Source organism: Phascolarctos cinereus, unplaced genomic scaffold (genome assembly GCF_003287225.1).
Source record: "Phascolarctos cinereus isolate Bilbo 61053 unplaced genomic scaffold, phaCin_HiC Scaffold_726;HRSCAF=1367, whole genome shotgun sequence".
In the NCBI taxonomy this organism is placed as follows: domain Eukaryota; kingdom Metazoa; phylum Chordata; class Mammalia; order Diprotodontia; family Phascolarctidae; genus Phascolarctos; species Phascolarctos cinereus.
The window spans coordinates 425,100,637-425,127,322 of NW_027556098.1; the positions used below are offsets into that span (position 1 = coordinate 425,100,637).

Here is a 26,686-nt window from a genome sequence, read left to right on the forward strand (position 1 = left end):
CCAGCCTACACTGCGTCTGCGCAGGCACAGCGACCACCCGCAGGCTTCTGTGTCTGTGGGGGGATACCGGGGTGATATTGGAGGGGCGCGAAGGGAGGTGAGGCCGGGTGAGGGAGCGGGGGCGGGAGGGGCGGGGCCCTTGTGTCCCCCACTTGAGGAGGCTTCCTGCGATGGCCCCCAGTGACTGGCCTGGGCTGTGTCGCATCGTGGCGGGTGGTGGGGGCGGGGCGTGGGTTGTGTAGTATAGTAGTGTAGTTGTGCCCCGGGGACGGCCGCGCCCGTGTGTGTCCGCTATGTGGGCACTGACGTCCCTGCGTGTGTTTGTGTGTCTGTTGTGTGCGCCGCTGTTGTGTCTGTGTCCTCTGTGTGTTTGTGCATCTGTTGTGTGATTGTGTGTCTGATGCATTTGTGTGTTCATAGCTTGTCCGTTGTGAGTGTGGTGATGTCCCTGTGTGTGTTTGTGTGTCTGTTGCGTGTGCACTGAGAACGTCCTTGTGTGTTTGTCAGTTGTGTGTGTCTCTTGTATATACACTGAAGTTCTATGTGCTTGTGGGTCCGTTTATGCACTAATAACGTCCTTGTGTGTTTGTGTGTCCATTGTGTGCACTGATGTCCCTATGTGTTTGTGTGCTCTTTGTCTGTGCACTCTGTGTGTGTGTGTGTGTGTGTGTGTGTTCGTGTCTGACTCTGGGGTGCACTTTTGGCACTCTCTCAGCCTGTTCCTCTGTCCCATGTAATGCTGTCTCCCAGGGTAGGGGGCCGGAGAATCGGACCAGGAGTCCGCCGCGGACCTCGTAAAGGCAGGAAGGCGAGTTTCCGGGGCTCCCCTTGGCGCTGGAAGCCAGCGCCAAGGGGATGGATTTGGATAGGGCAGCTTCCAAGGAAGGGAAGTAGCTTAATCCCTGTGGGAGAGGGAGATTCTCAGAGACTTCGAGAGCCCTGGCCCAGGTGAGGCCGGGGGCATGAGAGAAAACGCCCCTAGCACTGGAGAGGCTAAAAGGAAACTGGAAAGGGAAGTGTCCGGCATAGGGGCTGTGAATTAAGCACTCACTTGTGCTCAGCAGCACGCCAACCTCCGGGATACAAATAAAGGCAAAAACATAATCCAGCCCTCAAGAAGGTCAGTCACATCCTAACCCTTAGAATCCAAGGGGAAGACAGCAAGCAGATACCTAAGTCATTTTTGTTGTTGTGCGGTCCTTTTTCATTTGTGTCTGACTCTCCCGGACCCCATTTGGGATTTTTTTTGGCAGACACACTGGAGCAGTTTGCCATTTCCTTTTCCAACCCCTTTTACAGATGAGGAAACTGAGGCAAACTGGGTGAAGTGACTCGCCCAGGGTCACACAGCCAGTAAGTGTCTGAATCTAGATTTGAACTTGGATCTGACTCTGGGCCCTGCGCTCTATTCACTGTGCCACCTAGCTGCCCTACTGAGCATAACAGCCCTCCCTCACTTAAATCCAGTTCACTTACATGTCATGGCATCACCTCCCTGATGTCATGGAACTTTTGGAGAGCAAAGGACAAACAGCAACAGAAACTGACATAAAACTTGCAAGGGGAAAGCTTGGCTAAATTAAATAAGACACTGGTTCGAATCCTAGATTCAGAGCTCCCTGGAAAGAGCTGCTCTCTCCTCCTGGTGAAGGAGTTATTATCATAATAATTGTAAAGCACTTAGCAGAGTGCCTGGCACATAGTAGGTGCTATACAAATGTTAGCTTTTGTTAGCTATTATAATCATTGTAAAGCACTTAGCAGAGTGCCTGGCACATAGTAGGTGCTATATAAATATTAGCTATTATAATCATTGTAAAGCACTTAGCAGAGTTCCTGGCACGTAGTAGGTGCTATACAAATACTAGCTATCATATTATTACCTGACCTTTGGAGTCATGGTTGGTCATTGTTCTTCTTGACCATGTTTTTGTTACTGTGCAAGTTAATTCTTAGGTTCTCATTTCCTTCTGCATCTACTCATACAAGTTTTCCCTAGATTCTTTGAAAAGGTCTCTTCCTGAATTTCTTACAGTACAGTAATGTTCCACTACATTCATTTCTCACAATTTATTGAACTATTTCTCAGTTAATGAACATCTTTATGAATTTCCAGTCCATTGGTTTCCTTTTTCTTTCCTTTTACTTCCTCTTTAGCACCTGTCCTGTGAAGTTTGTTTTGCTTTGCTCACTACTGTTCCTTCCCTGTATTACACCCCGCTCCCCCGCCACCATTCCTGCCTGTTTCCCTGCTGAGTTTGTTGTATTTCTAAACCCAACTTGTGCGCGTGTGTGTGCGTGTGTGTGTGTGTGTGTGTGTGTGTGTGTGTGTGTGTGTACACCCCTTTGTTCGTTGTTCAGGTCCAGTAAAGGTGATTGCATTGGATGCTGGGCCCCCCCCCCATGTTTGTATCCGCTTCTTCTCACACACCTGAATTCGAAAGGAGCTCTTGGAAAGTGGTATTCCAAAAGTGCAAAACTATAGCTGAGTGCCGTCCTCCTATGGAGGAGGAAATGGACATGGAAGAGATGACCTCAGGCATTCCTTGTGAAAAGGCCACAGGGAAGCAGAAACTTTGAAATACAAACATGAAAGTCAAGAGAAGAGTAGGAAGGTCAATTTATTTGTGCAATTGGAAGGGGTCATGTGATGTCAAAGTGATAACATTCTATTGAGGGGGGAACAATTATCCTCGTGAAACCTTTATGTCTTCCTAAGGCATTGAGAGAATTAGATAAGATGGGGAGGTCGGGGGCAGTTTGGGTCTGTTCTGATGGGTTTATGGGGAAGAAGAGAAAGGAGGGTAAAAGGACAAATATAGAAAGAGGAAGAAAGGGGTGGAACTTGGCAGGTACATGCTACTGTTATCCCCATTTGACAGATGAGGAAACTGGAGCTGAGGCAGGATTTGAACTCAGATCCCCCTTGTTGCAAGACTAGCACTATATTCCCTGGGTCTCTTGGCTGTCTCTAAACATGGTAAGCCAGGTGTGCTCTGACCAGGACAGAGTCCTGGAGAACGTTTACCTCTTTATTCCTGGATTCTGTGCCTATCTAAATGCGGCCTAAATGGATCATTAACTTTCTTAGCTCCCTATTTTTTTCTAGCTGTTGATTGACTATTCTTTTAATAAAATGGTCTAGAACTTGGCCAGGAATCAAGGCTGAACTCAGTGACCTGTGGTTTGCAGGCTCCATTTTCCTCTGTGTTTTGAAAACCAGTACAACCTGAGCCTTCTTCCAGGATTCTGGTACATCTCCCATTCCCCAGGCTCCTTCAGAGATGGTGGACAGTTGATGATTGAACTCATGGTAGCTTCTGAGATCACCCATTGAGGTAGTATAGAAGGAGAAGAGAGGAGGGCCCTAGACAGAGCCTTGGGCCCCCCTCGTGGTTGGTGAGCATGACCTGGATGGGGATCCAGGAAAGTGGTAGAGAGAGTGGGGTCACAAAAACCTAGAGGAGAGTGTATTCAGAGAAATGTGTGATCAACAGTGTCAGAAGCTACAGAGAGGTCAAGAGTGAGGAGAATCAAGAAAAGACCATTGTATTTAGTAATGAAGAGATAACTGATAACTTCATTTTGCTTATGACTAATGCCTCTTAATCTATCCATCCTTCTTATGCCCTTCCCCTCTTTCCCTTGACCCCTTTCTCTGTTGGGTAAGATGTTTTTCTGTACCCAACTCTATGTGTGTGTATTCTTCCCTCCTTTGACCACTTCAGAGGAGAGTGAGGTTCAAGAGTGGCCCACTCTGAGAGGGGGAAGGGAGGCATTCCCTTTTTCTTGGGTAAAGTTCTTGTACATTTATTTCATTTATGTGAGATAATTTCCTCCATTCTCCCTCTCGCTTCCCTCCTTTCTCAGTGTGTTCCTTTTCCTCACCTTTTCCATTTTTTCTTTTGGTGAGGCAATTGGGGTTAAGTGACTTGCCCAGGGTCACACAGCTAGTATGTGTCAAGTATCTGGTCTGAAGCTGGATTTGAACTCAGGTCCTACTGACTCCAGAGCCAGTGCGCTATCCACTATGCTACCTACCTACCTTGTCCATTCTTCTTTTGAGATCATTAAAAGATAATCAAATCACTCTGAGATTCCCTGTCTAATTAGATTCTTTCTGTGACCCCTGAGGGACAGCTTTGTGATGTGGTAGGTAGAGTGCCAGGCTTGGAGTTAATGTCTGGCCTCAGAAACTTACTAGCTGTGTGACCCTGGTTCAGTCACTTAATCCTGTTTGCCTCAGTTTCCTCATCTGTAAAATGAGCTAGAGAAGGAAATGGCAAACCACTCTAGTATATTTGCTAAGAAAACCTTAAATGGTGTCATGAAGAGTCAAACATGACTGAACAAGTGAAAATGACCCCTGATGATTATAGTTCTGAGGGGCTCCATGTGTTATCTCCCCATATGAGAATATAAACAGTTTAACCTTGCTTAATCCCTTATGATTGCTCACTCATGTTTACCTTTTTATGTTTCTCTTGTCTCTTGTGTTTGTATGTCACATTTTCTACTCAGCTCTGGTCATTTCATTAAGAATGCTTGGGAGACCTCTTTTGTTAAAAGTACATTTTTTCCACCTATATACTATGTGTTCACACACACACACACACACACACACTCATTCAGTTTTATTGGGTAGGTGATTCTTGGCTGTAAGCCTATTTTCTTTCCCTGTGGAATATCACATTCCAAGCCCTCTACTCCTTTAACATGGTAGCTGCTAAATCTTGTGTGATCCTGACTGTAGCTCCTCAGTACTTGAATCCTTTCTTTCTGCCTGCTTGCAGTACTTTCTCCTTTGTGGGACCTCTAGATTTTGCCCCCTTGGATTCTACTCTGAAGCTTCCTGCCCTGGTGCCCCATCTTGACTCTGTTTCAGTCCCTGGCAATGGAATTCTGCAATTCTGGCCAGACACTGTCTCTAGGACCTGCAGACCTTTATGTCTCTTTCTCTAAATTACACTGCCCTGGAACGTTAACTTGTGACTTTTTTTCTTGGCTTGCCTGATCAGAATTTGGTCTGGCACATTTTCTAGGTTGTAGAAGAGGTTTGCTGGGTGAACTAGGCAAAATTGTTCCTCTCACCTCACCATCTTAACTCCACCCCATCACTGATAATTTTGGAGGGGGCAATTTCCATAGAATAATGAGGTCTGAAACCAGATAGCAGAGAATTACAAGGAGAGTGAGAGGAGAGAAAGCAGGGGTCCCAATTCTAGATAGTTTTTCAAGGAGTTTAGAGAGGAAAGGGAGGTGCTGTTATTATCCCTATCTTATAAATAAGAAAATGGGCAGACAAAGATTAAGTGGCTTGTCCAGGGTCTCATAGCTAGTAAGTATCTGAGGGTGGGTTTGAACTCAGGTCTTTCTGACTCCAAGTCCAATGTAATGCTGTATGCTACCCATCTCTTAAGAGAGATAATGGACTTGGGGTGCAGACTGAGACACATTTATTTTGATATGGCCCATGTGGGAATTTGTTGTGATGGACTTTGCATGTTTTTGTTACACAGATTTTGTTTTTTCAATGGCAAGGAAGATTGAGGGAGATAAAACAAATGCATGTTAATTGAAAAATAATTTAAATTTGTTAAATTTCCCATAAATATTTCTCATGATCTATTATTTTTCCACTTTATATTTTATTTTTATTTTTTCATGTTTTGTTAATGTATTTCATGTATTGTTCGTGTATTTATTTTCATTAGGGACAAACATGTCTTGTTCCTAATAATCTGTCTTATTTGTTGAATAGAAAAAAAAATCCTCACTTCTTTTTACAGCCAAGATAAATACATTATTCTGTTGCCTTCCTTCTCTTTTGCATTTCTTTAAAAAGTGTTTTAGTTCTATCATCCAGCTGGAATCCATGAATATAAACGATGTGAGATGTGGGACTAAATTAATTTCTTGCCAGATTGCTAAATCATTTTCCCAAGTCCATTTGTTGAATAATGAATCCTGGTCCTAAGATTGTTTTTATTTTTATTTTTAATTTTTTTGTAGGTTTACTAAACTAAACTTCTACCTGTTTGGCTGGATGTCTAATCTAGCTACTCTTTTCAGGTCTGCATTCTTATGCCTCTCTGACTCATTTGTTTGAGCTAGTGGAGTTGAAATGCTCCTTACTCCCCACTGCCTCTTTAGACCTCCCTTGTCCTGCCATTCATCAGCATCCTCTCCTCCTTTATTTGAAGATTCTCTCAATCCACTTTTTTTTCAACGAATCTAAATTCTGGTGGCTGTTATCTATCCCCCTCCCCCCACCCAGCATTCTCCTTCATTTCTCAATGAATTTAGTGCCTGGCTCACAATTACCTTCTCCAGCCCTACCCTGGCACACTCTTCTACTGTCCTGACTGGGTTCGAGACAGATTTATTACGTAATCTCAAGCTTGCCACAAGGCCACTTCTTCCAAACCCCTCCCACCTCCACTCCCACTAGCATCCCCTTTCCCCTTTTCAAGCTCTCTTTACCTCCTGGTTCCTTCCCATTCTCCATCCTTACTAAACCCTCATGAGCTACTGCAAATCCCTTCCTAGGTGCTGATCTATGCCTCTCCTTTTCTCAGCTGATATCCTTGAAAAAGTTGTCCACACTCAGTACCTTTATCTCCTCTCCTTTCACCCCCCCTTTTTTAAAAAATGTATTTCATTGGTCATACCTACATTTTCCAATGTATTCCTGTACCTCCTAGAAACCAATTTCTTATAATGAAAATTTTAAAATGGGTTGGGAGGGTGGGGAGGAAGCAGTTCCCCAAAACTCACCAACATGTCAGATAAGCTGGTTTCTCACCCACAGTTCCCCGCCCCTACCTACAAAGAAGCAGGGGAGAGGTCCTCTCAGATCTTTCCTTCAGGCCAGCCTGAGTGGCTAGCCTTTTCTTTGGTTACTCTTTTCCATTTGCATTGTTGTGTTATCTGTCTTCCTGGATCTGTTTACTTCACTTGGTTTCAGTGCCTGCAAGTTTTCTCATGCATTTCCGTTTTACTCATTACTTTATATTCCATGACATCTGTGTCTTGCAGTGGTCCAGCCGTTTCCCATTTGCTGTCTTTTTTATAGCAGTTGCTTCAAAGAGTACTGCTCTAAACACAGATGCTTTCCTTTTGTCATTGACCTCCTCTGGGTCAAAGGGAATAGGCATTCTGGTCGCTATCTTCACACGATTAAAATCACTTTTCCAGGATTCACAGCCCCACCCAGCACATGTCAGGATGCCTGCCTTGTCGCAGCCCCTCCTGGGTAGACTTTCCATCTTTTGTCTTCTTCGTCACTTTGTCAGTTTGATGTGAAGCCTTAGAATTGTTTGGCTTTCATTCTTCTTTGTCATTTGGAGCATATAGATGTTAATAGATTAGAATTATTTCAGAATCATTTGTTCATATCCTTTGACCATTTATCTATTAGAGAATAAATAGATTTTGGCCATACATTTCAATTAGTTGTCTATATATCTTGCCTATCTAACCATTATTAAAGATGTTTGATATAGAAGGGTTTTCCCCCTATTTGACTGCTTACCTTCCTATTTTAGTTGCATTGATTTTATTCATGCAAACTTTTCCATTTCATATAACTGACATTTGGTTTTTGTTTTTCTAATGTCTGCTAGCCCTTATTTGGTCAAGAATTCACTCCCTAGGTTTTGGATATGCCTAATGTGAGAATTTGTTTTACTTAACTATATACATTTGTAACAAGGGTTTTCTTTTTCTTTCTTTCTCAAAGGGCAGGGAAGGGGGAGAAGATGGATTTTCATTGATTGAAAAAAAATAAAATTGAATTTAAAAAATTCTTCTAGACATAGCTGTGAAAAGTGCCTGATCTGGTTTTTTATAATTTTTTTATGGTATGAACTTTCATATTCAAGTCAGTTGTCCATTTTGAGTTTGTTATAGTCTATGGTATAAAATATTAGTCTGAATGTGATTTCTTCCAGACTGCTCTACAGGTTTTCCAACAATTCTTGTCCAATAGGGAACCCCTTCCTGGGTACTTCATGTATCCCACAGGCCAAAGAAATTCATTATGTCCGTAAGAGTTCTCAACTTTCATACAACTCTTGGTGGCATCACCACACTTCCCACCTCCTAGGACCATTGTCTGAGCATCAGCCTCCACTTTCACAAATTCTGAAACCCCCAGTTTCTTTGAAGCCCCAGGTCAAATGCTATCTGCTGCAGGGAGATTCTTCCGCTAGGTCCCTGGTGCCCCAAAACACCTTGTACTCATTTTGTGTGTATTCTGTCTACACACACACACACACACACACACACACACAAATATACAACATGTACATATATTTGTGTACTTATACATGTACCTACACACAGATACAAATACAAACATATACATATATTTGTGTATGTATACATGAACATACATGTATATTTACATATGTATATGTTGTTTTCCCTCATCAAAATGTAAGCTCACTGATGGTAGGGACTCTTTCATTTTTGTCTTTGTTCTCCCACACACATACACAATGCCTGGCATATAATAGGTGCTTAATGAATGCTTATTGCTAGATCAATTGCTCTTCCTGCCTGGTTTCCCAGTCTCAGATTATTTCTCAGCAGTCTCCTTTGTGGCCTCTTCCTCTGCCTCCTGCCCCTCCAGTGAGTGGCCCTAAGACTGACCTGGATTGTCTTTTCTTCTATATTTTCTCCCATGATCTATCACCTGTGCCCATGATGTGGGTCACTGCTTCTCTGCCAAAGACTCCTTTATCTATGTCTCCAATCCTAGGGGATGCCCTGTGTGTGGGCGGGTTTAGGTAGGTGGGTATCCAAAGGAGTTCAGAGGCTGGAAAGCCAGCCCGCCTTCAGGGGCTCCTCTCTTGCCCCACAGCTCTGATGCTTCACAACTGCACCTGGGAGGGGAGCCTTGAGGAGGCTGGAGCACCCGCCAGAATCCTGGGGGCCAGATCCCAGGTGAGTGACAGGCTCCTCTCTCGATGAGCTCGCCCCCTTCCCACAGCACAGACATGTTTGCTTCTTCAGCTTCTTGCGTGTGGCAGTCCTGGCAGAAGATCAGCCGCTGAGTCCCTCTTGTACTCTGGGAGCTGGGGGCCATTCTCTTTGCTCCTGAAAGTCAGATACGGGGCCTAGAGATCATCTCACCTGCCAGCTTTCTCCCTTTACTCTGAAAATTGAAGGCCAGAGGGGGAAGGGATTTTCTCAATGCCCAATAACTGGGGAGAGGGGCCGGCTCTGGAGCAAGAGGACCTGAGTTCCAGTCCTGGCGCTTCTTCTTGGGCCGCCTTTGTCGGAGCACTCACCTCCCTAGGATTCAGTTTCCTGATTTGCAAAATGAGATTGATTGGACTTGATGCCCTCTGGGGTCCCTCCCAGCTCTAATCCCTCCAGTCCCAACTCTCCTGGCCTCCCAGGACTGGGCATTCCCTAGTCTCCCTTTCTTTCCCCTCCCTCCCTCCAGAACACCTTCACATCTACTCCGTGTCCATTCTGGGCCCTTCCCCCTCTGCCCCCTGGCCCAGCATGAGTGTGTTTGGTGTTTCAGGAAGCAGTGACCTTCAGGGATGTGGCCTTGGACTTCACCTGGGAGGAGTGGGGATGCTTGAGTGCTGCTCAGAGGGAGCTCTACAGAGATGTGATGCTGGAGAACTACAGGAACCTGGTCTCCCTGGGTAAGGATGCCTCCCCCGGGGAGTTGGGGCACCCTCTGTAAAGGCTTCCATAGCTTGGTGTTCCTCTCCTCCTGACTGGGAAAGGGACCCATGTTTCCAGACATTCCCCAATAGGTCATAAAACTATAGAACGATGGCACTCTTGGGGCCATTGGAGGTCATTCACTCCCACCCCTTTACTTTACAATGGAGGAAACGGGCCCAAAGTGGGGAAATGATTTGTCCAAGGTCGTCCAGCAAGGAAATGCAGATGGGGGCTTGAGCCAGTTCTCTGCAGCCCCAGCCCAGGGCACTTCCTCTCTCCTCCCACGCAGTTTACAAATACATCTGACCAGCATCCTTCTGGGTCTCAGTCCAGCCCTCCTCCTAGTTTGCAAGCAGGCAGCAAATGCATGCTCTGTGCCTGGCTCTGTGCTAAGCACCAATAATACAAATATAAGCAAAAAAAGAAGCTGTCCTCTGCCTTCAAAGAGCTTCCATTCTAATGAGGGAAATGCACTGTAAGAGGGAGGAGATTTCAAAGAAAAGATGAGGTAGAGTCAGAAGCTGAATGAAGGATGGCTGGTCTAAGCAGTCCCCAAAGTGGAAGCTCCTAGTAGGAATTCACCAATGGAAGAAGTGGAGAGGGACGTTCTGGGGTGGGAAGGCTCCAGGTGATGATGAGAAGGCAGCTGAGTCCTAGGAACAAAGTCTGGAGTGTCATAAGCTCAGCTGGGATGGACAGTGGGCCCATTTTACATTTGTGGAAACTGAGGCCCAGAGAGGTCATGACTTCCTTGACACTAGAGATGTTGAAGTAGGCACCAGATGGCCAGCTAGGAGGCGTGTTTCTGAGAAATGTGAAAGTCATAGTTTTGAGGAGAGGTTAGGCCAGGTCTACAGCATGGTCCCTTGTGAATCATGAGCTTATCTGTTTCTCTCGATGATCACACCATTGGATAGCTCTAGTCCAAGGCTGGGCTGTTGTCAGCTGCTGCAGCCTTCCTTTGACCACGTGACCCCTACCCACTCCAGTGCATACAGACCCATCTCGTTTCTCTCCCTTGAGCAGGGCTTCTTGGTCCCAAGCCAGATCTGATCTCCTGGTTGGAACAAGGGGAAGAGACTGAGATCTGGGATCCCCTGGGATGCCTTGCCAGATGCACCTGTCTGTGTGAAGGAGGGAGATCCAGCCGGCAGTCAGGATCCAGGGGAAGGAGCAACTCTGCTTATCACCCGTGTACAGCCATCTTCAAAGCGCTGGATGGTGCAGGTGTGTGCATGGAGGGCAGGGGGGACCCCAGTGAAGACTTTCCTGATTCCTTCCTCTGATCTCTGAAGTTAAGACTGCCCCTAAGATACAAATCCTTTACCTGGCCTTTATCAACTTATTTTTTAAAAAATATCTTGATAGCTTTTTTTCAATATAATTGGTTTCCTTTGTTATCCTATATATTTTATGCATTTAAAACCATGATTCTGATGAGTTCCCAGGCTTCAATGCCCAAGGGCTCCAGAACATAAAAATGGTAAGAAGTGCACCCTGTCCAAAGGGCAACACAGAGCTCACCTGCGAAGCTGTAACTAAATATATGCCCAGAAGATGGTGGTGTCTACACGTCAGCAACTCATTTAATTCCTCTCAGCCTCTGTTTCTTTGTCAAATGAGGGCATGATTAAATGATCCATCCTGGTTCCGACATTCACCAACCCTTGACCCTGCTCTGCCTTTGACACAAACTATGGTGTTGGACACATCATTTTCCCCCTGAGCCTCAGTTTCCTTTTCTGTAAAATATGTGCTTGAACTAGGTAGTCTCTAAAATGTAGGAGCCAAGATTTAGATTATCTTGTTCTGTACACCAGGCTCTTACATGAGTCTTCTTAAAGTGGTCTTAACCTCACAGCTTCCCTTTCCTGCTGCTACCACACCTCTCTCTGCTGTCACTCCATCTCCCACCACCTCTCCATTAACTCTCTGGGTGACCAGGATATTTTAATAACTATCAAGGCCTTGCTCTTTCTTGTTGCCTTTTCCACAGCTTCATCATCATCATCATCACTTAGCAATTTCCTCCTTCTGCATAGAGGGATACAGAGATATTTAGACAGACAGTGGATTAGAACAGAGGAGGAGGAGCCCAGGCACCTGGCTCCTTGTCTCAGATCTGTTACTAATTCACTTTATGAGTTTAGGGAAATCAAGTCAACTCTTGGAACATGCAGTTCCTTGTCTTTCAAATGAGGCACTCAGATGGCATTCCAGTTCCAATGGGCTAAAAGCTCAATGAATCCAGGGAATCAGAAGCAGCCTCAGAGGCCATCTCGCCCAGCCCCCTTTCCCTCCCTAACGGGTTGCCTGTGCAGCCCTTCCTTGGAGTCTCCCAGTGTAGGGGCACACCCACACCCCCAAGGGAGTTCATTCCACTTTTGGGCAATCAGACCCTTAGGAAATATCTTCTCAGATTATGCCTAAAGATTCCTTGGATAATTTTCATCCACTGTCCCTAGTTGTGTCATCTGGATCTGAGCCGTTTGAATTCCTTCAGACCACTCTTGTCTCTCCTGTAAGTCTGCACATTCATGAATTTCATCAGCCTCCCCATCCTCATGTGTCACAAACTCAAGGCCCTTCATCAACCTTGTTGCTTTCTTCTCTATACTCTCTTACTCTTTTTACATCATTCTTAAAATGTGATTTCCCCAGATGAACACACAACTCCAGTTGTATATGACCAGGGCAGAGTAGCGAGGATTGATCACCACCATAGCTTTGGGTACCGTGCCTCCCTTAATGCTTTCTAGGATTGCCTTAACTTTCTTGGCTTCCACTTGTCTCTGGACTAGGAAGATTCATGAGTCTGGTAAGGGTTGGGCTGGTCTTTTAACTCACTCATTTTCAATTATTTTCATTCCTAATTTGTTTTAGCTTGGGAGTCTAATCTTAAGAACCAGAAGTTACCTCGAAATCAAGAAGCAGGATCACCAGAGACATTAAGGGAAAGACTCCCTGAAGATGTCCTCCAGGGCTCCATGTTTGTGGGAGATCCTGCCCAAGAGATTCCATTATGGAAGCAAATGGGAAGTGTTCCAAAGGACACTCCAAGGAAATTCCTCACCCATGAAAGTGGTTTCAAGAAATTGATTTTCTTCCACAGTAAAACTCCCAATGTGCAGATAGGCCATGGTTGTATTGATGTTGGGAAAAGTTTTGGTCAGAGCATCTGTGGGCTCAAGAGATCATGGGATAATAATGTATTTAGGAATCTCACAGCCCTTATTCAACAACAGAGAATAAATAGGCAAGAGAAACCTTATGATTGTGAGAAATTTGGGAAGACTTTCAGTCAGGATGTACATGTTATTCAACCTAAGAGAATTCCTGCTGGAGAGAAGCCTTACCAGGAGGGTGAGAAGACCAGGGAAAGGTCCCACCCTACTCAAGATCAGATAATGCATAATGAAGACAAACCTTATAAATGTAAGGACTGTGAAAAGATCTTTACCAGCCATTCATGCCTTATTAATCATGAAAGAATTCATTCTGGAGACAAACTTTTTGAATATAAGGAATGTAGGAAGGTGGTCAGGCAAAGTTCACCCCTTGTTCAACATCAGAAAGTTCGTGGTGAAGAAAAACCTTATAAATGTAAGGAATGTGGGAAGGCCTTCAGACACAACTCAGTTCTTGTTCAACATCAGAACATTCACTCTGGAGACAAACCTTATCAGTGTAAGGAATGTGGGACAGCCTTCAGCCAGAAGTCATATCTCACTAAACACCAGAGTATTCATACTGGAGAAAAACCCTATCAATGTAAGGAATGTGGGGCAGCCTTTAGGCAAAGGTCATATCTCACTAAACATCAGAGAATTCACACTGGAGAGAAGCCTTATCCATGTAAGGAATGTGGGACAGCCTTTAGCCAAAAGTCATACCTTACTAAACATCAAAAAATTCACACTGGAGAGAGACCTTATCCTTGTAAGGAATGTGGAGCAGCTTTTAGGCAGAAGTCACATCTCAAACAGCACCAGAGAATTCATGCTGGAGAGAAGCCTTACCCATGTAAGGAATGTGGGACTGCCTTTAGCCAGAGGTCATACCTTACTAAACACCAGCGAATTCACACTGGAGAGAAGCCTTATTCATGTAATGAATGTGGGATAGCCTTCAGCCAGAGGTCATACCTTACTAAACACCAGAGAATTCACACTGGAGAAAGACCCTATCAATGTAAGGAGTGTGGGGCAGCATTTAGGCAGAGGTCACACCTCATTCATCATCAGAGAATTCATACTGGAGAGAAGCCTTATAAATGTAGGGAATGTGGGAAGGCCTTTAGGCAGAACTCAGTCCTTGTCCAACACCAGAGCATTCATGCTGAAGAGAAACCTTATCAGTGTAAGGGATGTGGGAAGGCTTTCAATTGCAAATCACACCTGACTCGACACCAGAAAATCCATACTGGAGAGAAACCTTATGAATGTACTAGATGTGGGAAAGCCTTTAGCCGGAGCCTAACCCTCATTGCACATCAGAACATTCACACAGGAGAGAAGCCTTATAAATGTCAAGAGTGTGGAAAGGCCTTCAGACACAACTCAGGCCTTACCCAACACCAGGGTGTTCATACTGAAGAGAAATCATACCAATGTAAAGATTGTGGGACTGTATTCAGCCAGAAGTCATACCTTGCTATACATCAGAGAATTCACACTGGAGAGAAACCTTATCAATGTAAGGAATGTGGGACAGCATTTAGGCAGAGGTCGCATCTCATTCAACACCAAAGAATTCATACTGGAGAGAAACCTTATAAATGCAGGGAATGTGGGAAGGCCTTCAGACAGAACTCTGTCTTTATTCAACACCGAAAGGTTCACACTGAAGAGAAACCTTATCAATGCAAAGAATGTGGGAAGTCCTTTAGGCAGAACTCAGTCCTTATTCAACACCAGAGAATTCATACTGAAGAAAAACCTTTTCAATGCAAGGAATGTGGGAAAGTCTTCAGGCAGTACTCAGTCCTTGTTCACCACCAGAGAATTCACACAGGAGAAAAGCCTTATGAGTGTATCAGATGTGGGAAGGCCTTCATACGGAGATCAGACCTTATTTCACATCAGCTAATTCACACTGGAGAAAAGCCATATAAATGTAGAGAATGTGGGAAAGCCTTCAGGCAGAACTCAGTTCTTATTCAACATCAAAGAATTCACACGGGTGAAAAACCATATCATTGTAAGGAATGTGGGACAGCATTTAGGAAGAGGTCATATCTCATTCAACATCAGAGAATTCATACTGGAGAGAAACCATATAAATGTAAGGAATGTGACAAGGTTTTCAGCAACTGTTCAGCCCTTTATAACCATGAAAAAAATCATAAAGGAGTGAGATCCTATGAATGTAAGTAACATGAAAGAGTATTCAGATATATTTCAGCCCTTATTCACCATAAAACATTCTTACTGGAGACCCTATGGATGTGAAATATATGGAAAATCCTTATGGACTCAAATCTTCCACATCAGAGAATTCACACTAGAGAAAACCATGGATGACATGACTGTATGAAGGCCTTCAGCAGAGGATTCTGGTGCTGGGGAAAGTCTTTGGTTTCCCAAAGGGAAGGTCTCATTGAGCATCGCCAAACTCTAAGAATACAGTGACTGGGAAAAGTCTCTGCTCAGAGGTCTACCCTATTTTTACCATCAATGAACTCATCCTGGAGGGAATTTCTACAAGTATAAAAAATGTGGGGAAAATGTGAGTGATCGTGTCTAAACCCCATTCTTCTTCATGGCCTCCAAACAGCAAGGAATACTGCAAGTAAAGGAAAAGAAAAATAAAGGAGGACACATTCATAGTGAGAACTTGAAATACCAACAAAGAGACTGAAGAAATGAGTAAATAAAAAAGAGCTCAATGGCATGGCCTAAAGTGATAACTGCAGAAAAATCAATTAATCATATTTATTTATTATTTACTGTGGGCCAGGGGCAGTGCTAGGAGCTGGAGATACAAAGACAGAAATATCTGTCTGTGCTGTCAAGGTGGTTACATTCTAGCCAGGGGCAGTGTAAGGGGGAAGACAATATATGTGTGTGTGTATATATATATATATATATATATATATATATATATATTATATATATATATATATATATATATATATATATATATATATATATTATATATATATATATATATATATATATATATATATATATATATATATATATATATATATATATGAACTACATACAAAATAATCACAGGGTGATGGGGGTAGGCTGGGACAGGCAGAGCACCCATAGCTGGAAAGATCAGGAAAGGCTTCCTCTAGTAGGCAGGATCTGATCTGAGTCTGCAGTGAAACAGAAATTCTAAGAGGCAGAAGTGAGGCAGGAGAAGTATATTTGAGGTATAGTGCACAGCCAGAGCAGAGGTTTGGAGACAGGAAATGGAGAAGAACACAATGTTTCAGTAACAGCAGCTAGATACCATGAAGTGATTATAAAACTACCACAAGAGCCCCAGAGTGATTGAGCTGATTTCCAAAATTAAAGGAGATTAGAGCTCTTTAAAAAGACTTTGAAAAGACAAACTGATTAGGTTGTTTGGAACAGAAGGCAGAAGATCTTAGAGCAATGGATACTCTGAAAAGAGAAGTGTAGAGCCTTCAAGGACATGATTCAGTCAATCAGTAACCACTTATTAAACACTATATGCCAGGTACTTTCCTAGGTGTCAGAGGTATAAATACAAAGAATGAAACAATCCCTGGTCGTTAGGAGCTGGCATCCTGATGGGGGAAATAAGTATCTTTTAATGTGTGTGTGTGTGTGTGTGTGTGTGTGTGTGCACATGTGTATGCATATGTGTGTGTGCATGTGCAATGAATAAATACAAATATATCAAATAATTCAACACAAGGCAGTTTGGGAGGAAGGGCCATTGGATAAGGAAAGGCTTCATTCAGAAGATAGGGCTTGAGCTGGGTCCTAGAAGGAGGGACTCTAGGAGGCAGAGGGGAGGAGATTGAGTGTAACGTATGAGAAAAGAAAGTGGTTTTGGCTGGACTGCAGCATTTAAGAGGAGGAGTAATGTACAATGAGGCCAGAAAGGGTCCATGTTGTAAACCATTTCAAAACTAAAGAGAGGATTGTATATTTTATACTAGTGGTAGTAGGAAGGCTGTTGGAATTGGCTGAGTGGAGGAGTTACATGGCCAGATCTGGGCTTATGGAAGGTGACTTTGATAGCAGGGAGTAGATGGATTGAAGTGGTGAGGGGGTGAGTCAGGGAAATGGAATAGGAGGCCGTTGCTGTACTCTAGGCAAGAGGTAATGGAGAAAAGAGGGCAGAGGAGAGATATTGTAAAGGTAGAAATGGCAGGAACTGCCTTCTGACTGGATCTGTGGGGTGAGAAGAAGCCAGAGGTGAGAACCTGGGAGGCTAGAGCAAAGGGGCTACCTTCAACAGGAAAGGGGAACTTTGGAAGAGGGGAGGCTTTGGGTGAAAAGGCCTGCACACACATGTGGAGATGTATGCCTCCTCTGTGTGTGTGTATTTATGGAAATATATGTGTGTGTATATATATATATCTCCATATATACACCTCCATGCACACACAGACACAGACACAGACACACACACACACACATCTGTTGATCATCTGCATAGACATGGTAGTTAAGCCCTTGGAAACAGATGAGGTTATTGAAAGAGTATAGAGGGAGGAGAGAAGAGACTTAGGTAATGCACACCCATAGTTGGGTGGAGTGACATGGATGATAAGCCAGCAAAGGAGGTGGAGGAATGGTCAGATCATCCCAATGGGAAAAGACCCAGGAGAGAGCAGTGTTACAAAAACCCAAAGAGGAGAAAGTGTCCAGGAGGAGAGGTTGGTCAACAGTGTCTGCTGCTGCAGGTCCAGAAGACAAGATGGGAGTCACCGGAATGAAGGAGAGTGTCTTGTAATTGCTCCTATGAGTCTTTTGTGTTCTGCAATTGTTCTTGGCTTTTCTGTGTGTGTGTGTGTGTGTGTGTGTGTGTGTGTGTGTGTGTGTTTGGTAGGATGGTGCTTGTTTTTTTTTTTCATGAAGACTTTGCCTTGTCCTTCACAGAGTAAATTGAGGCCATTCTCTGTGAGCGCCCTTTCCCCCTATTCCTTGTATCTTAGACCTCTTGACATCATCTGTCACCTCTTCCTTTAGTCTCTAATGAAGAGTTGGCCCTTTTCTTTACTAAAGATGTGCCCTCCATGTGTGTCCTTGTTCTTACCCCTAGAGCCTTATCCAGCAGATCATCCCCAAATTGCCTTTCACTCCCTAATCTTTATTCTCTCCCTATCAGCTCTTTTCCTACTGCTTGCAGACATGCCCAAGTCTCCCTCCTTAAAAAACTTCCCATGGCCCTATAGGCCCTCAAGCTCTTGTCCAGAATGTCTCCTCTCTTCCTTAACCTAACTCACAGAGAAAGCTTGTCCACACTCGTTGCCTTGGCTCCGTCTGTGCTTCCTCACTTCTCATCCTTGTATAGTCTCGCTCCTGGCCTGCTCACAGCACCAGCACAGCTCTCTGATGTCATCATCGCCAGATCTCATGGAGCCTTTTCAGGACTCTTGTTCTTAACCTGTCTCTCTCATTTGACTCTGTGGGCTGCCCTCTCTTCCTGGATACTTCCTCTTTATAGAATTTTCATGATGCTGAACTCTTCCTACCTTTCAGATTCTCAGTCTCCTTTGCTTAATGATAATAGCTAGCATATATATGGCCCACTATGGTTTGCAAAGTGCCTTTCCATTATTATCTCATTTGATCGTCATCCATACCAGTGTCCCTCCATGGCTTTATCCTGGGCCCTCTTTTCTCTTGATGCTCCCCTCTTTGTGGCCTCATCAGGTCCCATTCCTATTCAAATCTCTCTCACATCTGTTTCCCACACCAGTTTCTCTCCCAGGAGTGCCATTCCTGCATCACCAGCTGCCTGGTGGACATTTTCACCTGGAAATACCATGGACAGAAACCATCTCCCTCCTTCCCCTCTGCCAGCCACCCCTCTCTGCATTTCCCTGGCACCAAGGTTCTTCAGGTTGCCTGGGATGTCCTGCCCAGACTCCTCATTCACACGCCTCCCACAGTCAAAGCTTGGATTAGCCCCTTGTCTCCACCACACAGCCGCCACCCTCAGCAGACCCGCATCATCTCCCACCTGGATGATTACCATGGGCTTTTAAATGGTCTTGCTTTGTCTCTCCCTAATCCAAACTATGTTCTCCTCCAGCACACGGCTAACTGTGTCAGTCCTATACTCAGTAAACCTCAGTGGCTCCACATCACTGCAGAGATCAAATTTGAACCCCCCTGTCTGGCATTCAGAGCTCATTTTGACTTGGTCTCAATGTACCTTTCCTGCTTCACTATACTCTCCTTGCCTTTGTCCACCTGTGGCCCAGCTGAAGAGGCCTTCTCACTGTGCTTCACACACAATGCTCTATCTCCCATCTCCATGTGTGTGTTCTGGCTTTGCACAGATTCCAGGCTCCCTTGCCATGCCTGAAACATACTCCTTCCTCACAGCTGCCCCTTAGAGTTCTGCCAAGACTTAGCTTAAGCACTGTCTTCTATGTGACGCCCCCCTCCCCCGCTAGTTCTTCTCACCCCCATTGCCTTATATAGAATTTGTATTTACCTGCTTAGAGGTAGCCAGGTAGCCCAGTGGATAGAACACTGGACTTAGTGCCAGGCAGACCAGAGTTAAAATCCAGCCTCAACACTTAATAGCTAGGCAGTCACTTAACTGCTGTCTACCTCAGTTTCCTTATCTGTAAAATGGGGATACCAACAGCACTTACCTTCCAGGGTTGTTGTGAGTTCAAATGAGACATTTCTAAAACATTTAGCACAGTATTTGGCACACAGTAGGTGCTTAATAAATGCTTGTTCTCTTCCTCTTTCCTTCCCCTCCTCCCCAGCTCCTTGAGAGCAGGGACTATTTTGCTTTGGTCTTTGGATGTCCAATGCCTGGCACTCTGTTGATTGGTTTCTTGCTTCCTCTTGCCTGAGGTAAAGGCTGTCCTATATGTGATGTTGCACATGCACACACACACACACACAAACACACGCATGTGCACACACACACACATGCACAAAATCATAAGGGACTTACCCTCATTTGAGCAAACAGTCATGAACTATATTCTGGTAGACCCAGGGCAGAGCCTGATGAAACTGAGGCAGCTTTGAGGTTCTCATGGAAGGCCAGGTGGGAGTGGAGAAGGCAGTGAGATTTGCTGGGTAGCCCCCAAGAACCAGCCCAATTTGTGTACACCCAGACTTTGGGGGTTGGGGCCCCAGACAGCATGGTAGCAGGCAGAGGTCAGCCAGGATTGTTTGGGATGCAGCCAGACTGTGCCTCAGCTAGAGGCCCCTAACTCTAAGTTGGTAGAATGGCCACTTGCACTGTGTTTGTGGTGGTTTGTTTGGGTCCTTATGGGTGGTAGGTCAGTCCATACCAGTGGGTGAAGGGGGATGTGCTGAATGAAACATTCCCAAGTGCTTTCCCCTGTTGGGTGGAGGGTGAGGGATACTTGTTTGCTATTTTTTTAAAAAGATCTTACTGCTTTGACAATGGAAGGAATTTTGAGTTTTAAAGTCATTTTTGTCAATACTTTTGTTTTTACGTCACCTACATCTCCCAGTGTGTCCCTCCTATGCCCTCAATCCCTCCCACAGAGCCATTCTTTACAATAAGGAACAAAAAGGAGGGGGGATAGGGCTCAGCTAAACTGACTGTCGTGTTGAAGAAGTCTGGCATTTAGGCAGCACCCCCCCCCCACAAAGAAAGTAGGGATGGGGCCTTGTCCCATCTCTTCTCCGGTTGTTGGCATGGGGCAGTGCCCAGTCTGGATTTCTTTGTCATTCTTCTCACTGATGTTGTAGTCACAAAAGAAACTTTGTACTTATTTGCTCAGGGGAGTGTAATGGCTGGCCTCATCTAGTATGGGAGGTGTGCACCAAAGATTGTTAAACTGGGAGACTTAGTGAAAGAGGACACTGCTGATTCCAAGGAACTGCCTCACCTGGCGAAGGGAGTGTTTTTTTAAGTCCCGCGAGGTGCAAGGTGGGGTTGATGTGGAGCAATGGACCCACTGGCACCCTGGGCAGTGGACCCATTGGCACCCTGGTGTATTTGCAAGGATCACTAAATTTTAACTGGAAGGGTCTGGGGATGAGGCTAAAGGAGTTGAGGTTTTGTTTGAAACTGGTTATATCTCTTTGCTAGGATTGGCCATCCCCATTGATTGTATCCTGGATTGAGGGTGGGGGAGGTGTTATTGAGTCATGCTTAGTATTGTAGATATGAGCCAGAGGTTCCCAACGTGGGCAATACAGCCCCCTGGAGGTGCTGAAAAGATCCGAGGTGGGGTATATAAGCCTTGGGTGCAAGTGGGGGGGCATTGAATAAAAATCAGGGCAGTGGAAGCATAAGGAAAGAAGAGAAGATAAGAACATTTTGAAAAACTACGTTTCATCTGTTGTGTAACAGAGTTAAAGTCATAGTGATTACATTATTTTCCAAAGAAACGCACAAAATGCAAGTTATAACCCATCAGTGATCAAGTCCAGTGACAGGTCTTAACAAGCAAGTGTTGGCAGGCAAATGTGTTGTGCATTGTGAAGTCCAGCATGCATCAGCAGGAGTACATGCGTGTGATGATTTGTTTACAATATGATAGTATAGGGTTACATGATGCAATGCTGTGCCATCAAAATTTCAATGCAGGAAAAACCCCAGAAATTTATAATAAATTATTAAATTTAAGATGTGTCATTTCAAAACATATGTTTTGAAATTATGCAAATTAAAAAACCACTAAAGGGTTAAAGAAAGTAGGTTTCCAGGGGGCACTGAGTAATTTTTTAAAAAGGGGGTGGTAGGTCAAATAAGTTTGGGAACCTCTGAGCTAGACCTTTGGGAGTGGGACTGTAAAAGGAAGAAGAGATGAAAAGAAGAGACCCGAAGCTGGAACAGATGTGGGTCCCTTCAGTTGGGAAGAGGCGTGTGGAGACTGCACAGGTGCTGCGGTTGGGGGAGGGGGGTAGGAGGGGGAGACAAAACCTGCCTACACCAAGCCCTAGACATGGCAGCCTTGGAAAGGGCACTAGATGACCCCTGCATTCTGCATGAGCAGGGAAAGTTCCTGGCCGTTTGTACTGACTGGTGCCAACTGTTCTGCAGTGACTGGATGTGTGCCTAGAGCTGTGTTTGGTATTGGCGTTTGGGGCTTTTATTGCCAGTACTATTCTGTCTCTGTCATGGCTTGCTAGAAAACCGAACACTCAGATTCCTTAAGTAAGCACCCTATCATCTTTTCACTAGAGAGCAGGCTTCTAGGCTGTTTCCTTCAGCTGTAGCCAAGTGATTTAAGGATAACAGGAATGCTGTTAGCATGTTCTGAGTTCATACTGACCTTTAAACCTGTTTACCTGCTCAACGTATTACTACAGAGTTCATCCTGCTTGTTTATTTTCCTAGTTGCCTATGTGAATGATTGCTTGCCACTGTCTTGCCTCAAACCCCCCAACTGAGAGCATTCCCCATTTCCTAAAATTACAGTCATGTGTCTGCTGGGCTGCCTGGCCCTTTTCTGTTCCCACTTTCCATAGGACCTGGACCCTTAACCCCCCAGTCTCACAGTCTGAGGTGGGCCCTTTGAGAGGTGTATCTGTAGAATGGGTGTGGTGGGACATCAGGGCAAGAAGAGTCCTGGGGCTCCTGAGGAATGTCACATCCTGGAGCCCTGCCCACTGAGCCTTTGCTGGTGCCTGAGAGAGCCCCCTGTGGCTGGAAGAACTAGATGGGCGAATCAATCAGCTCTATCCTGGATGAAACTGCTTTTCACACTGTTGTTAAGTAAATGTTTTGTTACATGTTGGATGGTCTGTGAATGTCTCATTTTGTTCCAATCCCAAGTGGGAAGCCCTGGACTCCTGATCTTCCTCCCTAAACTCTCCCTTCTTTCCAGGGTCCTATCACTGTTGAGGGCACCACCATCCTCCCAGTCCCTAGGGCTCCCAATGTCCGAGCCATGCTTGATTCTTCACTTACATTCACTCTACATGACCAGTCCATCGACAAATCATGTTATTTCTACTTTCACAACATTTCTTGCACATGCCTCCACCAAGTCTCCAAATAAAAGCCAATGACTCTATAAGATAACAAGAAATATTTAAACATCAAGACTGAGAAAAACAGAAGAAAACATAAGGTATCTCATCAGAAAGAAACAATCACTTATTAGGTCTACTATGTGCCAGGCACCATGTGCTAAGTGTTTTACAAAATATTATTTGGTCTTTGTGACAACCCTGAGGCAAGTGCTATCATTATCCCATTTTACAGATGATGAAACTGAGGCAGGCAAAAGTTAGTGACTTCTCCAGTACCGCACAGATAGTAAGTGTTTGAAGCTGGATTTGAACCCAGGTCTTCCTGATTTCAAGCCCAGCACTTTTATTTACTGTTATATAGCAACAAGAAAACTGACATTATGGAAGATATTGTGGCAGTCACAGCTTAACTGTCCAGGAACCCTCCCAACTCCTCCATGAGTACATCTAGCAGGCTTCAGACCAACCAAAATCTTCTTCCCACCCCATTCACCTTCTGGCTGGGATCTCCTGTTCTGCACCTTCCAAGTCTGCTGCATTTCCAGAGATGATGCTTTGGAAGTCTTTAATTGGGGCTGAACTATCTCTGTTGATATATCAGTTAGTAGTAATCTAGACTTCCCTTCACAGCCATCCAGACACCTGCCCTGATGCCACCAATTCATCTCCTTTGCTAGGAGGGGTAATTGAATCAATACTACCATGGCTTGAAGAGATATTTGAAGGGGACGTGACCATTAATTCAGGCAGGCTCTGCCACTGATTTTCTGGGAACTGTGATGATTAAAACAGAAGCGTTGCTTTGCTGAGAGCTGATCAACTGGAAAAATCCTGAGTCATCTGAAAGAGCTGGACTGAAGCCAGACAGGCCTGTAGTTGCTGCAACCTGATTGGAGGAAAGCTGAGTCCTGCTGCTCTGTGAACAGCTAAGTGGGCTTCTTACCCACTACAACCATCTATAGCCTAAAGGAGGGTACCTGTTTTGCCATTTATTTCCCTCTATAGCTTCAGAGAAAGGAAAGGTGTAGGTGAAAGGCAGGTTGTGCAGTTGTTTTGAGCTATGCTTACTAGCTGCATGACCCTGGGAAAGTCATTTAAGTTTGCCTCAGTTTTCTCATCTGTAAAACTGGAGATGATACAGCATCTACTTCCCAGGGCTGTTGTGAGGATCAAATGAGATGATTTTTGTAAAGCACTTTGTAAACTTTAGAACATAAAATAAATGCTAGCTATGATGATGAGAATGACGGTGGTGGTGGTGGTGGTGATGATGATGATGATGATATATATTTTTAAATTTTATTAATTTATTTTGATTTATCAACAATCACTTCCATATGCTTTTGAGTTTAAAATTTTTCTCCCCGTTCCTCCCCACCATCCTCCCCAAGATGGCACACAATCTGATATAGGCTATACATTTACATTCCTATTAAACATATTTTCACATTGGTGAAGTTGTAAGTAAAAATTAAAACCAATAGGAGGAACCATCAGAAAGAGGAAACAAAACTCAACAGAAGAGAAAAAGAAAAGATAGCGATTCAACTTTCACATTTATGATTACTATCTGTGTCTTTTTCTCCATTCTTTTCTCCCCGTTTATGCTTTCTATGGAGTGAGGATGAGATAGGGTATATTTGGAAATGAAGATGGCGCAAAACATCAATAAACATTCTAAAAACAGAAAAAAGGATTTCTTTTTATTCTTTTTCAACTTATGCACTGGAGGGTGTATCTTAGGCATCCCTGTGTGTTTTGGATATCAGACTTCTTTCTGTTCATGGGCTTTTGATACAAAGATATTTTTAGCATGCAACATTTTCATTTATTCTAATTGCATTGATTTTATTTGTGCAAAACCTTTTTAGGAAGCGTCTTTGAAAATGAGAAATTCCATGAAAAAAACAAACAAGATCCATAAAATATCTGAAAGTCTACAACATACTTAAGACTAATTGAAAACTAATAGTATCCAAAAACAAAGAAAAACAAATAATCAGAGACAAATCCACTGTTGTGGTTTGGCTGCATCAATATAATAAAAATTATATACATAAAGACTCAGTAAGTTAAGGACTCACTGCATAAAAATAGAAACAACACAACTTAAAAAAACAAAAAGTCTAGAATCTCAGGGAAAATAATAATAAAAGAGTAGGAATGAAGAAGAATGAGCATTATCAGATAGTGATTATAAATCATTATCAATACCATTTGGTACTGGTTAAAAATAGAAAAGTCAACCAGTGGAATAGCCAAGACAAGCGGGTATCAGAAGCAAAGGAATCCAGCCATGCCATATGGAATGAACCCAAGGCCCTAGATTATGGAGGAAAGGAAGGACAGCGATGACTCCCAGTTGGACAACTGCTGGGAAAATGAAAGAGCTTAGCAGAAAATAGGTTCAGATCAGCATCTTATGCCATAAACTGTCAAGGGATATGACTTACATAGACCCTAATTGTGGGAAAACTTAATGAATTGTCTTCCATAACTATGATTAGGTGATTTCATGACCACACAAGGATGATCAGACAAAATTTACAACTTTATATTTTAAAAAATGAAATGGCTTTTGTCTGTAGATTTGTGTTTGTGATTTGAGTAGATTGTACAAGAATGTGTAGATTCGGTGTGCATATTTTAGTGTGTAGGCTGGGTCTAAAAATGGCTGTGCTTTCCGACTCTATCCTATGTTCTTATCTTGTTCTCCACTCCTTAGTGATTTCCTCTACTCCAAAGGATTCGATGGTCATTGCTATACCAATGATCCCCAATTCTATATATCTGGCACTAATTGCTTTCTCCTAAACCTCAGTCCCAAATTATCAACTCCTTGCAGAACTTCACAAGAATGTCCTACTGGCACCCTAAATCAGCCTGTCCAAAGTGGAGCCCATCTCTTCTCCCCCTCCCCCATTTGCCTCTCCTCTCAACTCCCCTATTTTTGTGGATGGTATCATCACCTTCTCAGAGATCCAAGTTTGAAATTTCAGTTATCTTTGACTCTTCACTCTCCTTTATTCTTCACTCAGCAAATTCATATGTAATGGAAGCTCCCTGAAGAAATCTGGAGGACACACACTGTGACTGGTTCTAATCTAATTGTGGGGCAAGTGAGAACCCCTTTAATAGCCTGTGGCTGCATAGATATGATTGGGGACTATTCAAAAGGCACCAGATGACCAGTGCCTTGCATCTTTCTGTTAGGTTAATTCCATCTTGCTGATGGCATTAGGTGAGAGAAGAGAAAGAATACTGTAAAGAGAGCTTGGGCCCTCCCTAGAGGAGGCCCAGTGTCAGCTAGGTGGCTCAGTGGATGGAGTGCTGGTCTTGGAGTCAGGAAGACTCACCTCCCTGAGTTAAAATCTGGACTCAGACACTTCCTGGATGTGTGACCCTGGGCAAGTCATTCAACCCTGTTTGCCTCATTTGTTCATCTATAAAAATGAGCTAGAGAAGGAAATGGCAAACTACTCCAGTATCTCTGCCATGAAAATCCCAAATGCAGTCCTGAAGAGTTAGACATGACTAAAGCAAATGAACAACAATACAAGAGGCCCGTGTGGGGCTTCTGACATTTTTTATTCTATTTTCCCCCTTGATTCACTCCACATTCCACTTGCATCCAGGGTCTCTTTTTCCCCCAGTGCAGCATGCTCCCTTGTTCTTCTGTGGATCTGTAGAATCCATCCTCTGGGACAGGAATACTCTCTTCTCACTTCTGTCTTTCAGAATCCTTTCTCTTCCTTCAAGGCTCAGCTCACATGGACTTTCTCCACAATCCTTCCCTAATCCATCAAGCTCAAAGTGCTCTCTACTTCCTGAAATTCTTAATGAAATTTTGTCTG

General features: G+C 44.0%; 1 protein-coding gene across 1 annotated transcript; it reads left to right on the forward strand.

Moving 5' to 3' along the window:
• LOC110197753 (uncharacterized) lies at nt 1-15,598 on the forward strand. The gene is made up of 5 exons (XM_020971803.2): nt 1-97; nt 8,867-8,949; nt 9,539-9,665; nt 10,717-10,917; nt 12,574-15,598. Exons 2-5 carry the CDS (start codon nt 8,872-8,874, stop codon nt 15,063-15,065), a joined length of 2,898 nt encoding a protein of 965 aa, XP_020827462.1. The 5' UTR covers nt 1-97; nt 8,867-8,871; the 3' UTR covers nt 15,066-15,598.
• The last annotated feature ends 11,088 nt before the right edge of the window (nt 15,599-26,686 follow it).

What these genes read in the sequence shown, in the direction of transcription:
- LOC110197753 (XM_020971803.2), top strand. Translation starts at nt 8,872, where the DNA reads ATGCTTCACAACTGCACCTGGGAGGGGAGCCTTGAGGAGGCTGGAGCA. An exon ending in TCCTGGGGGCCAGATCCCAG is followed by an intron (nt 8,950 to 9,538) that starts GTGAGTGACAGG and finishes TTGGTGTTTCAG; the next exon opens with GAAGCAGTGACCTTCAGGGA. An exon ending in CAGGAACCTGGTCTCCCTGG is followed by an intron (nt 9,666 to 10,716) that starts GTAAGGATGCCT and finishes TCCCTTGAGCAG; the next exon opens with GGCTTCTTGGTCCCAAGCCA.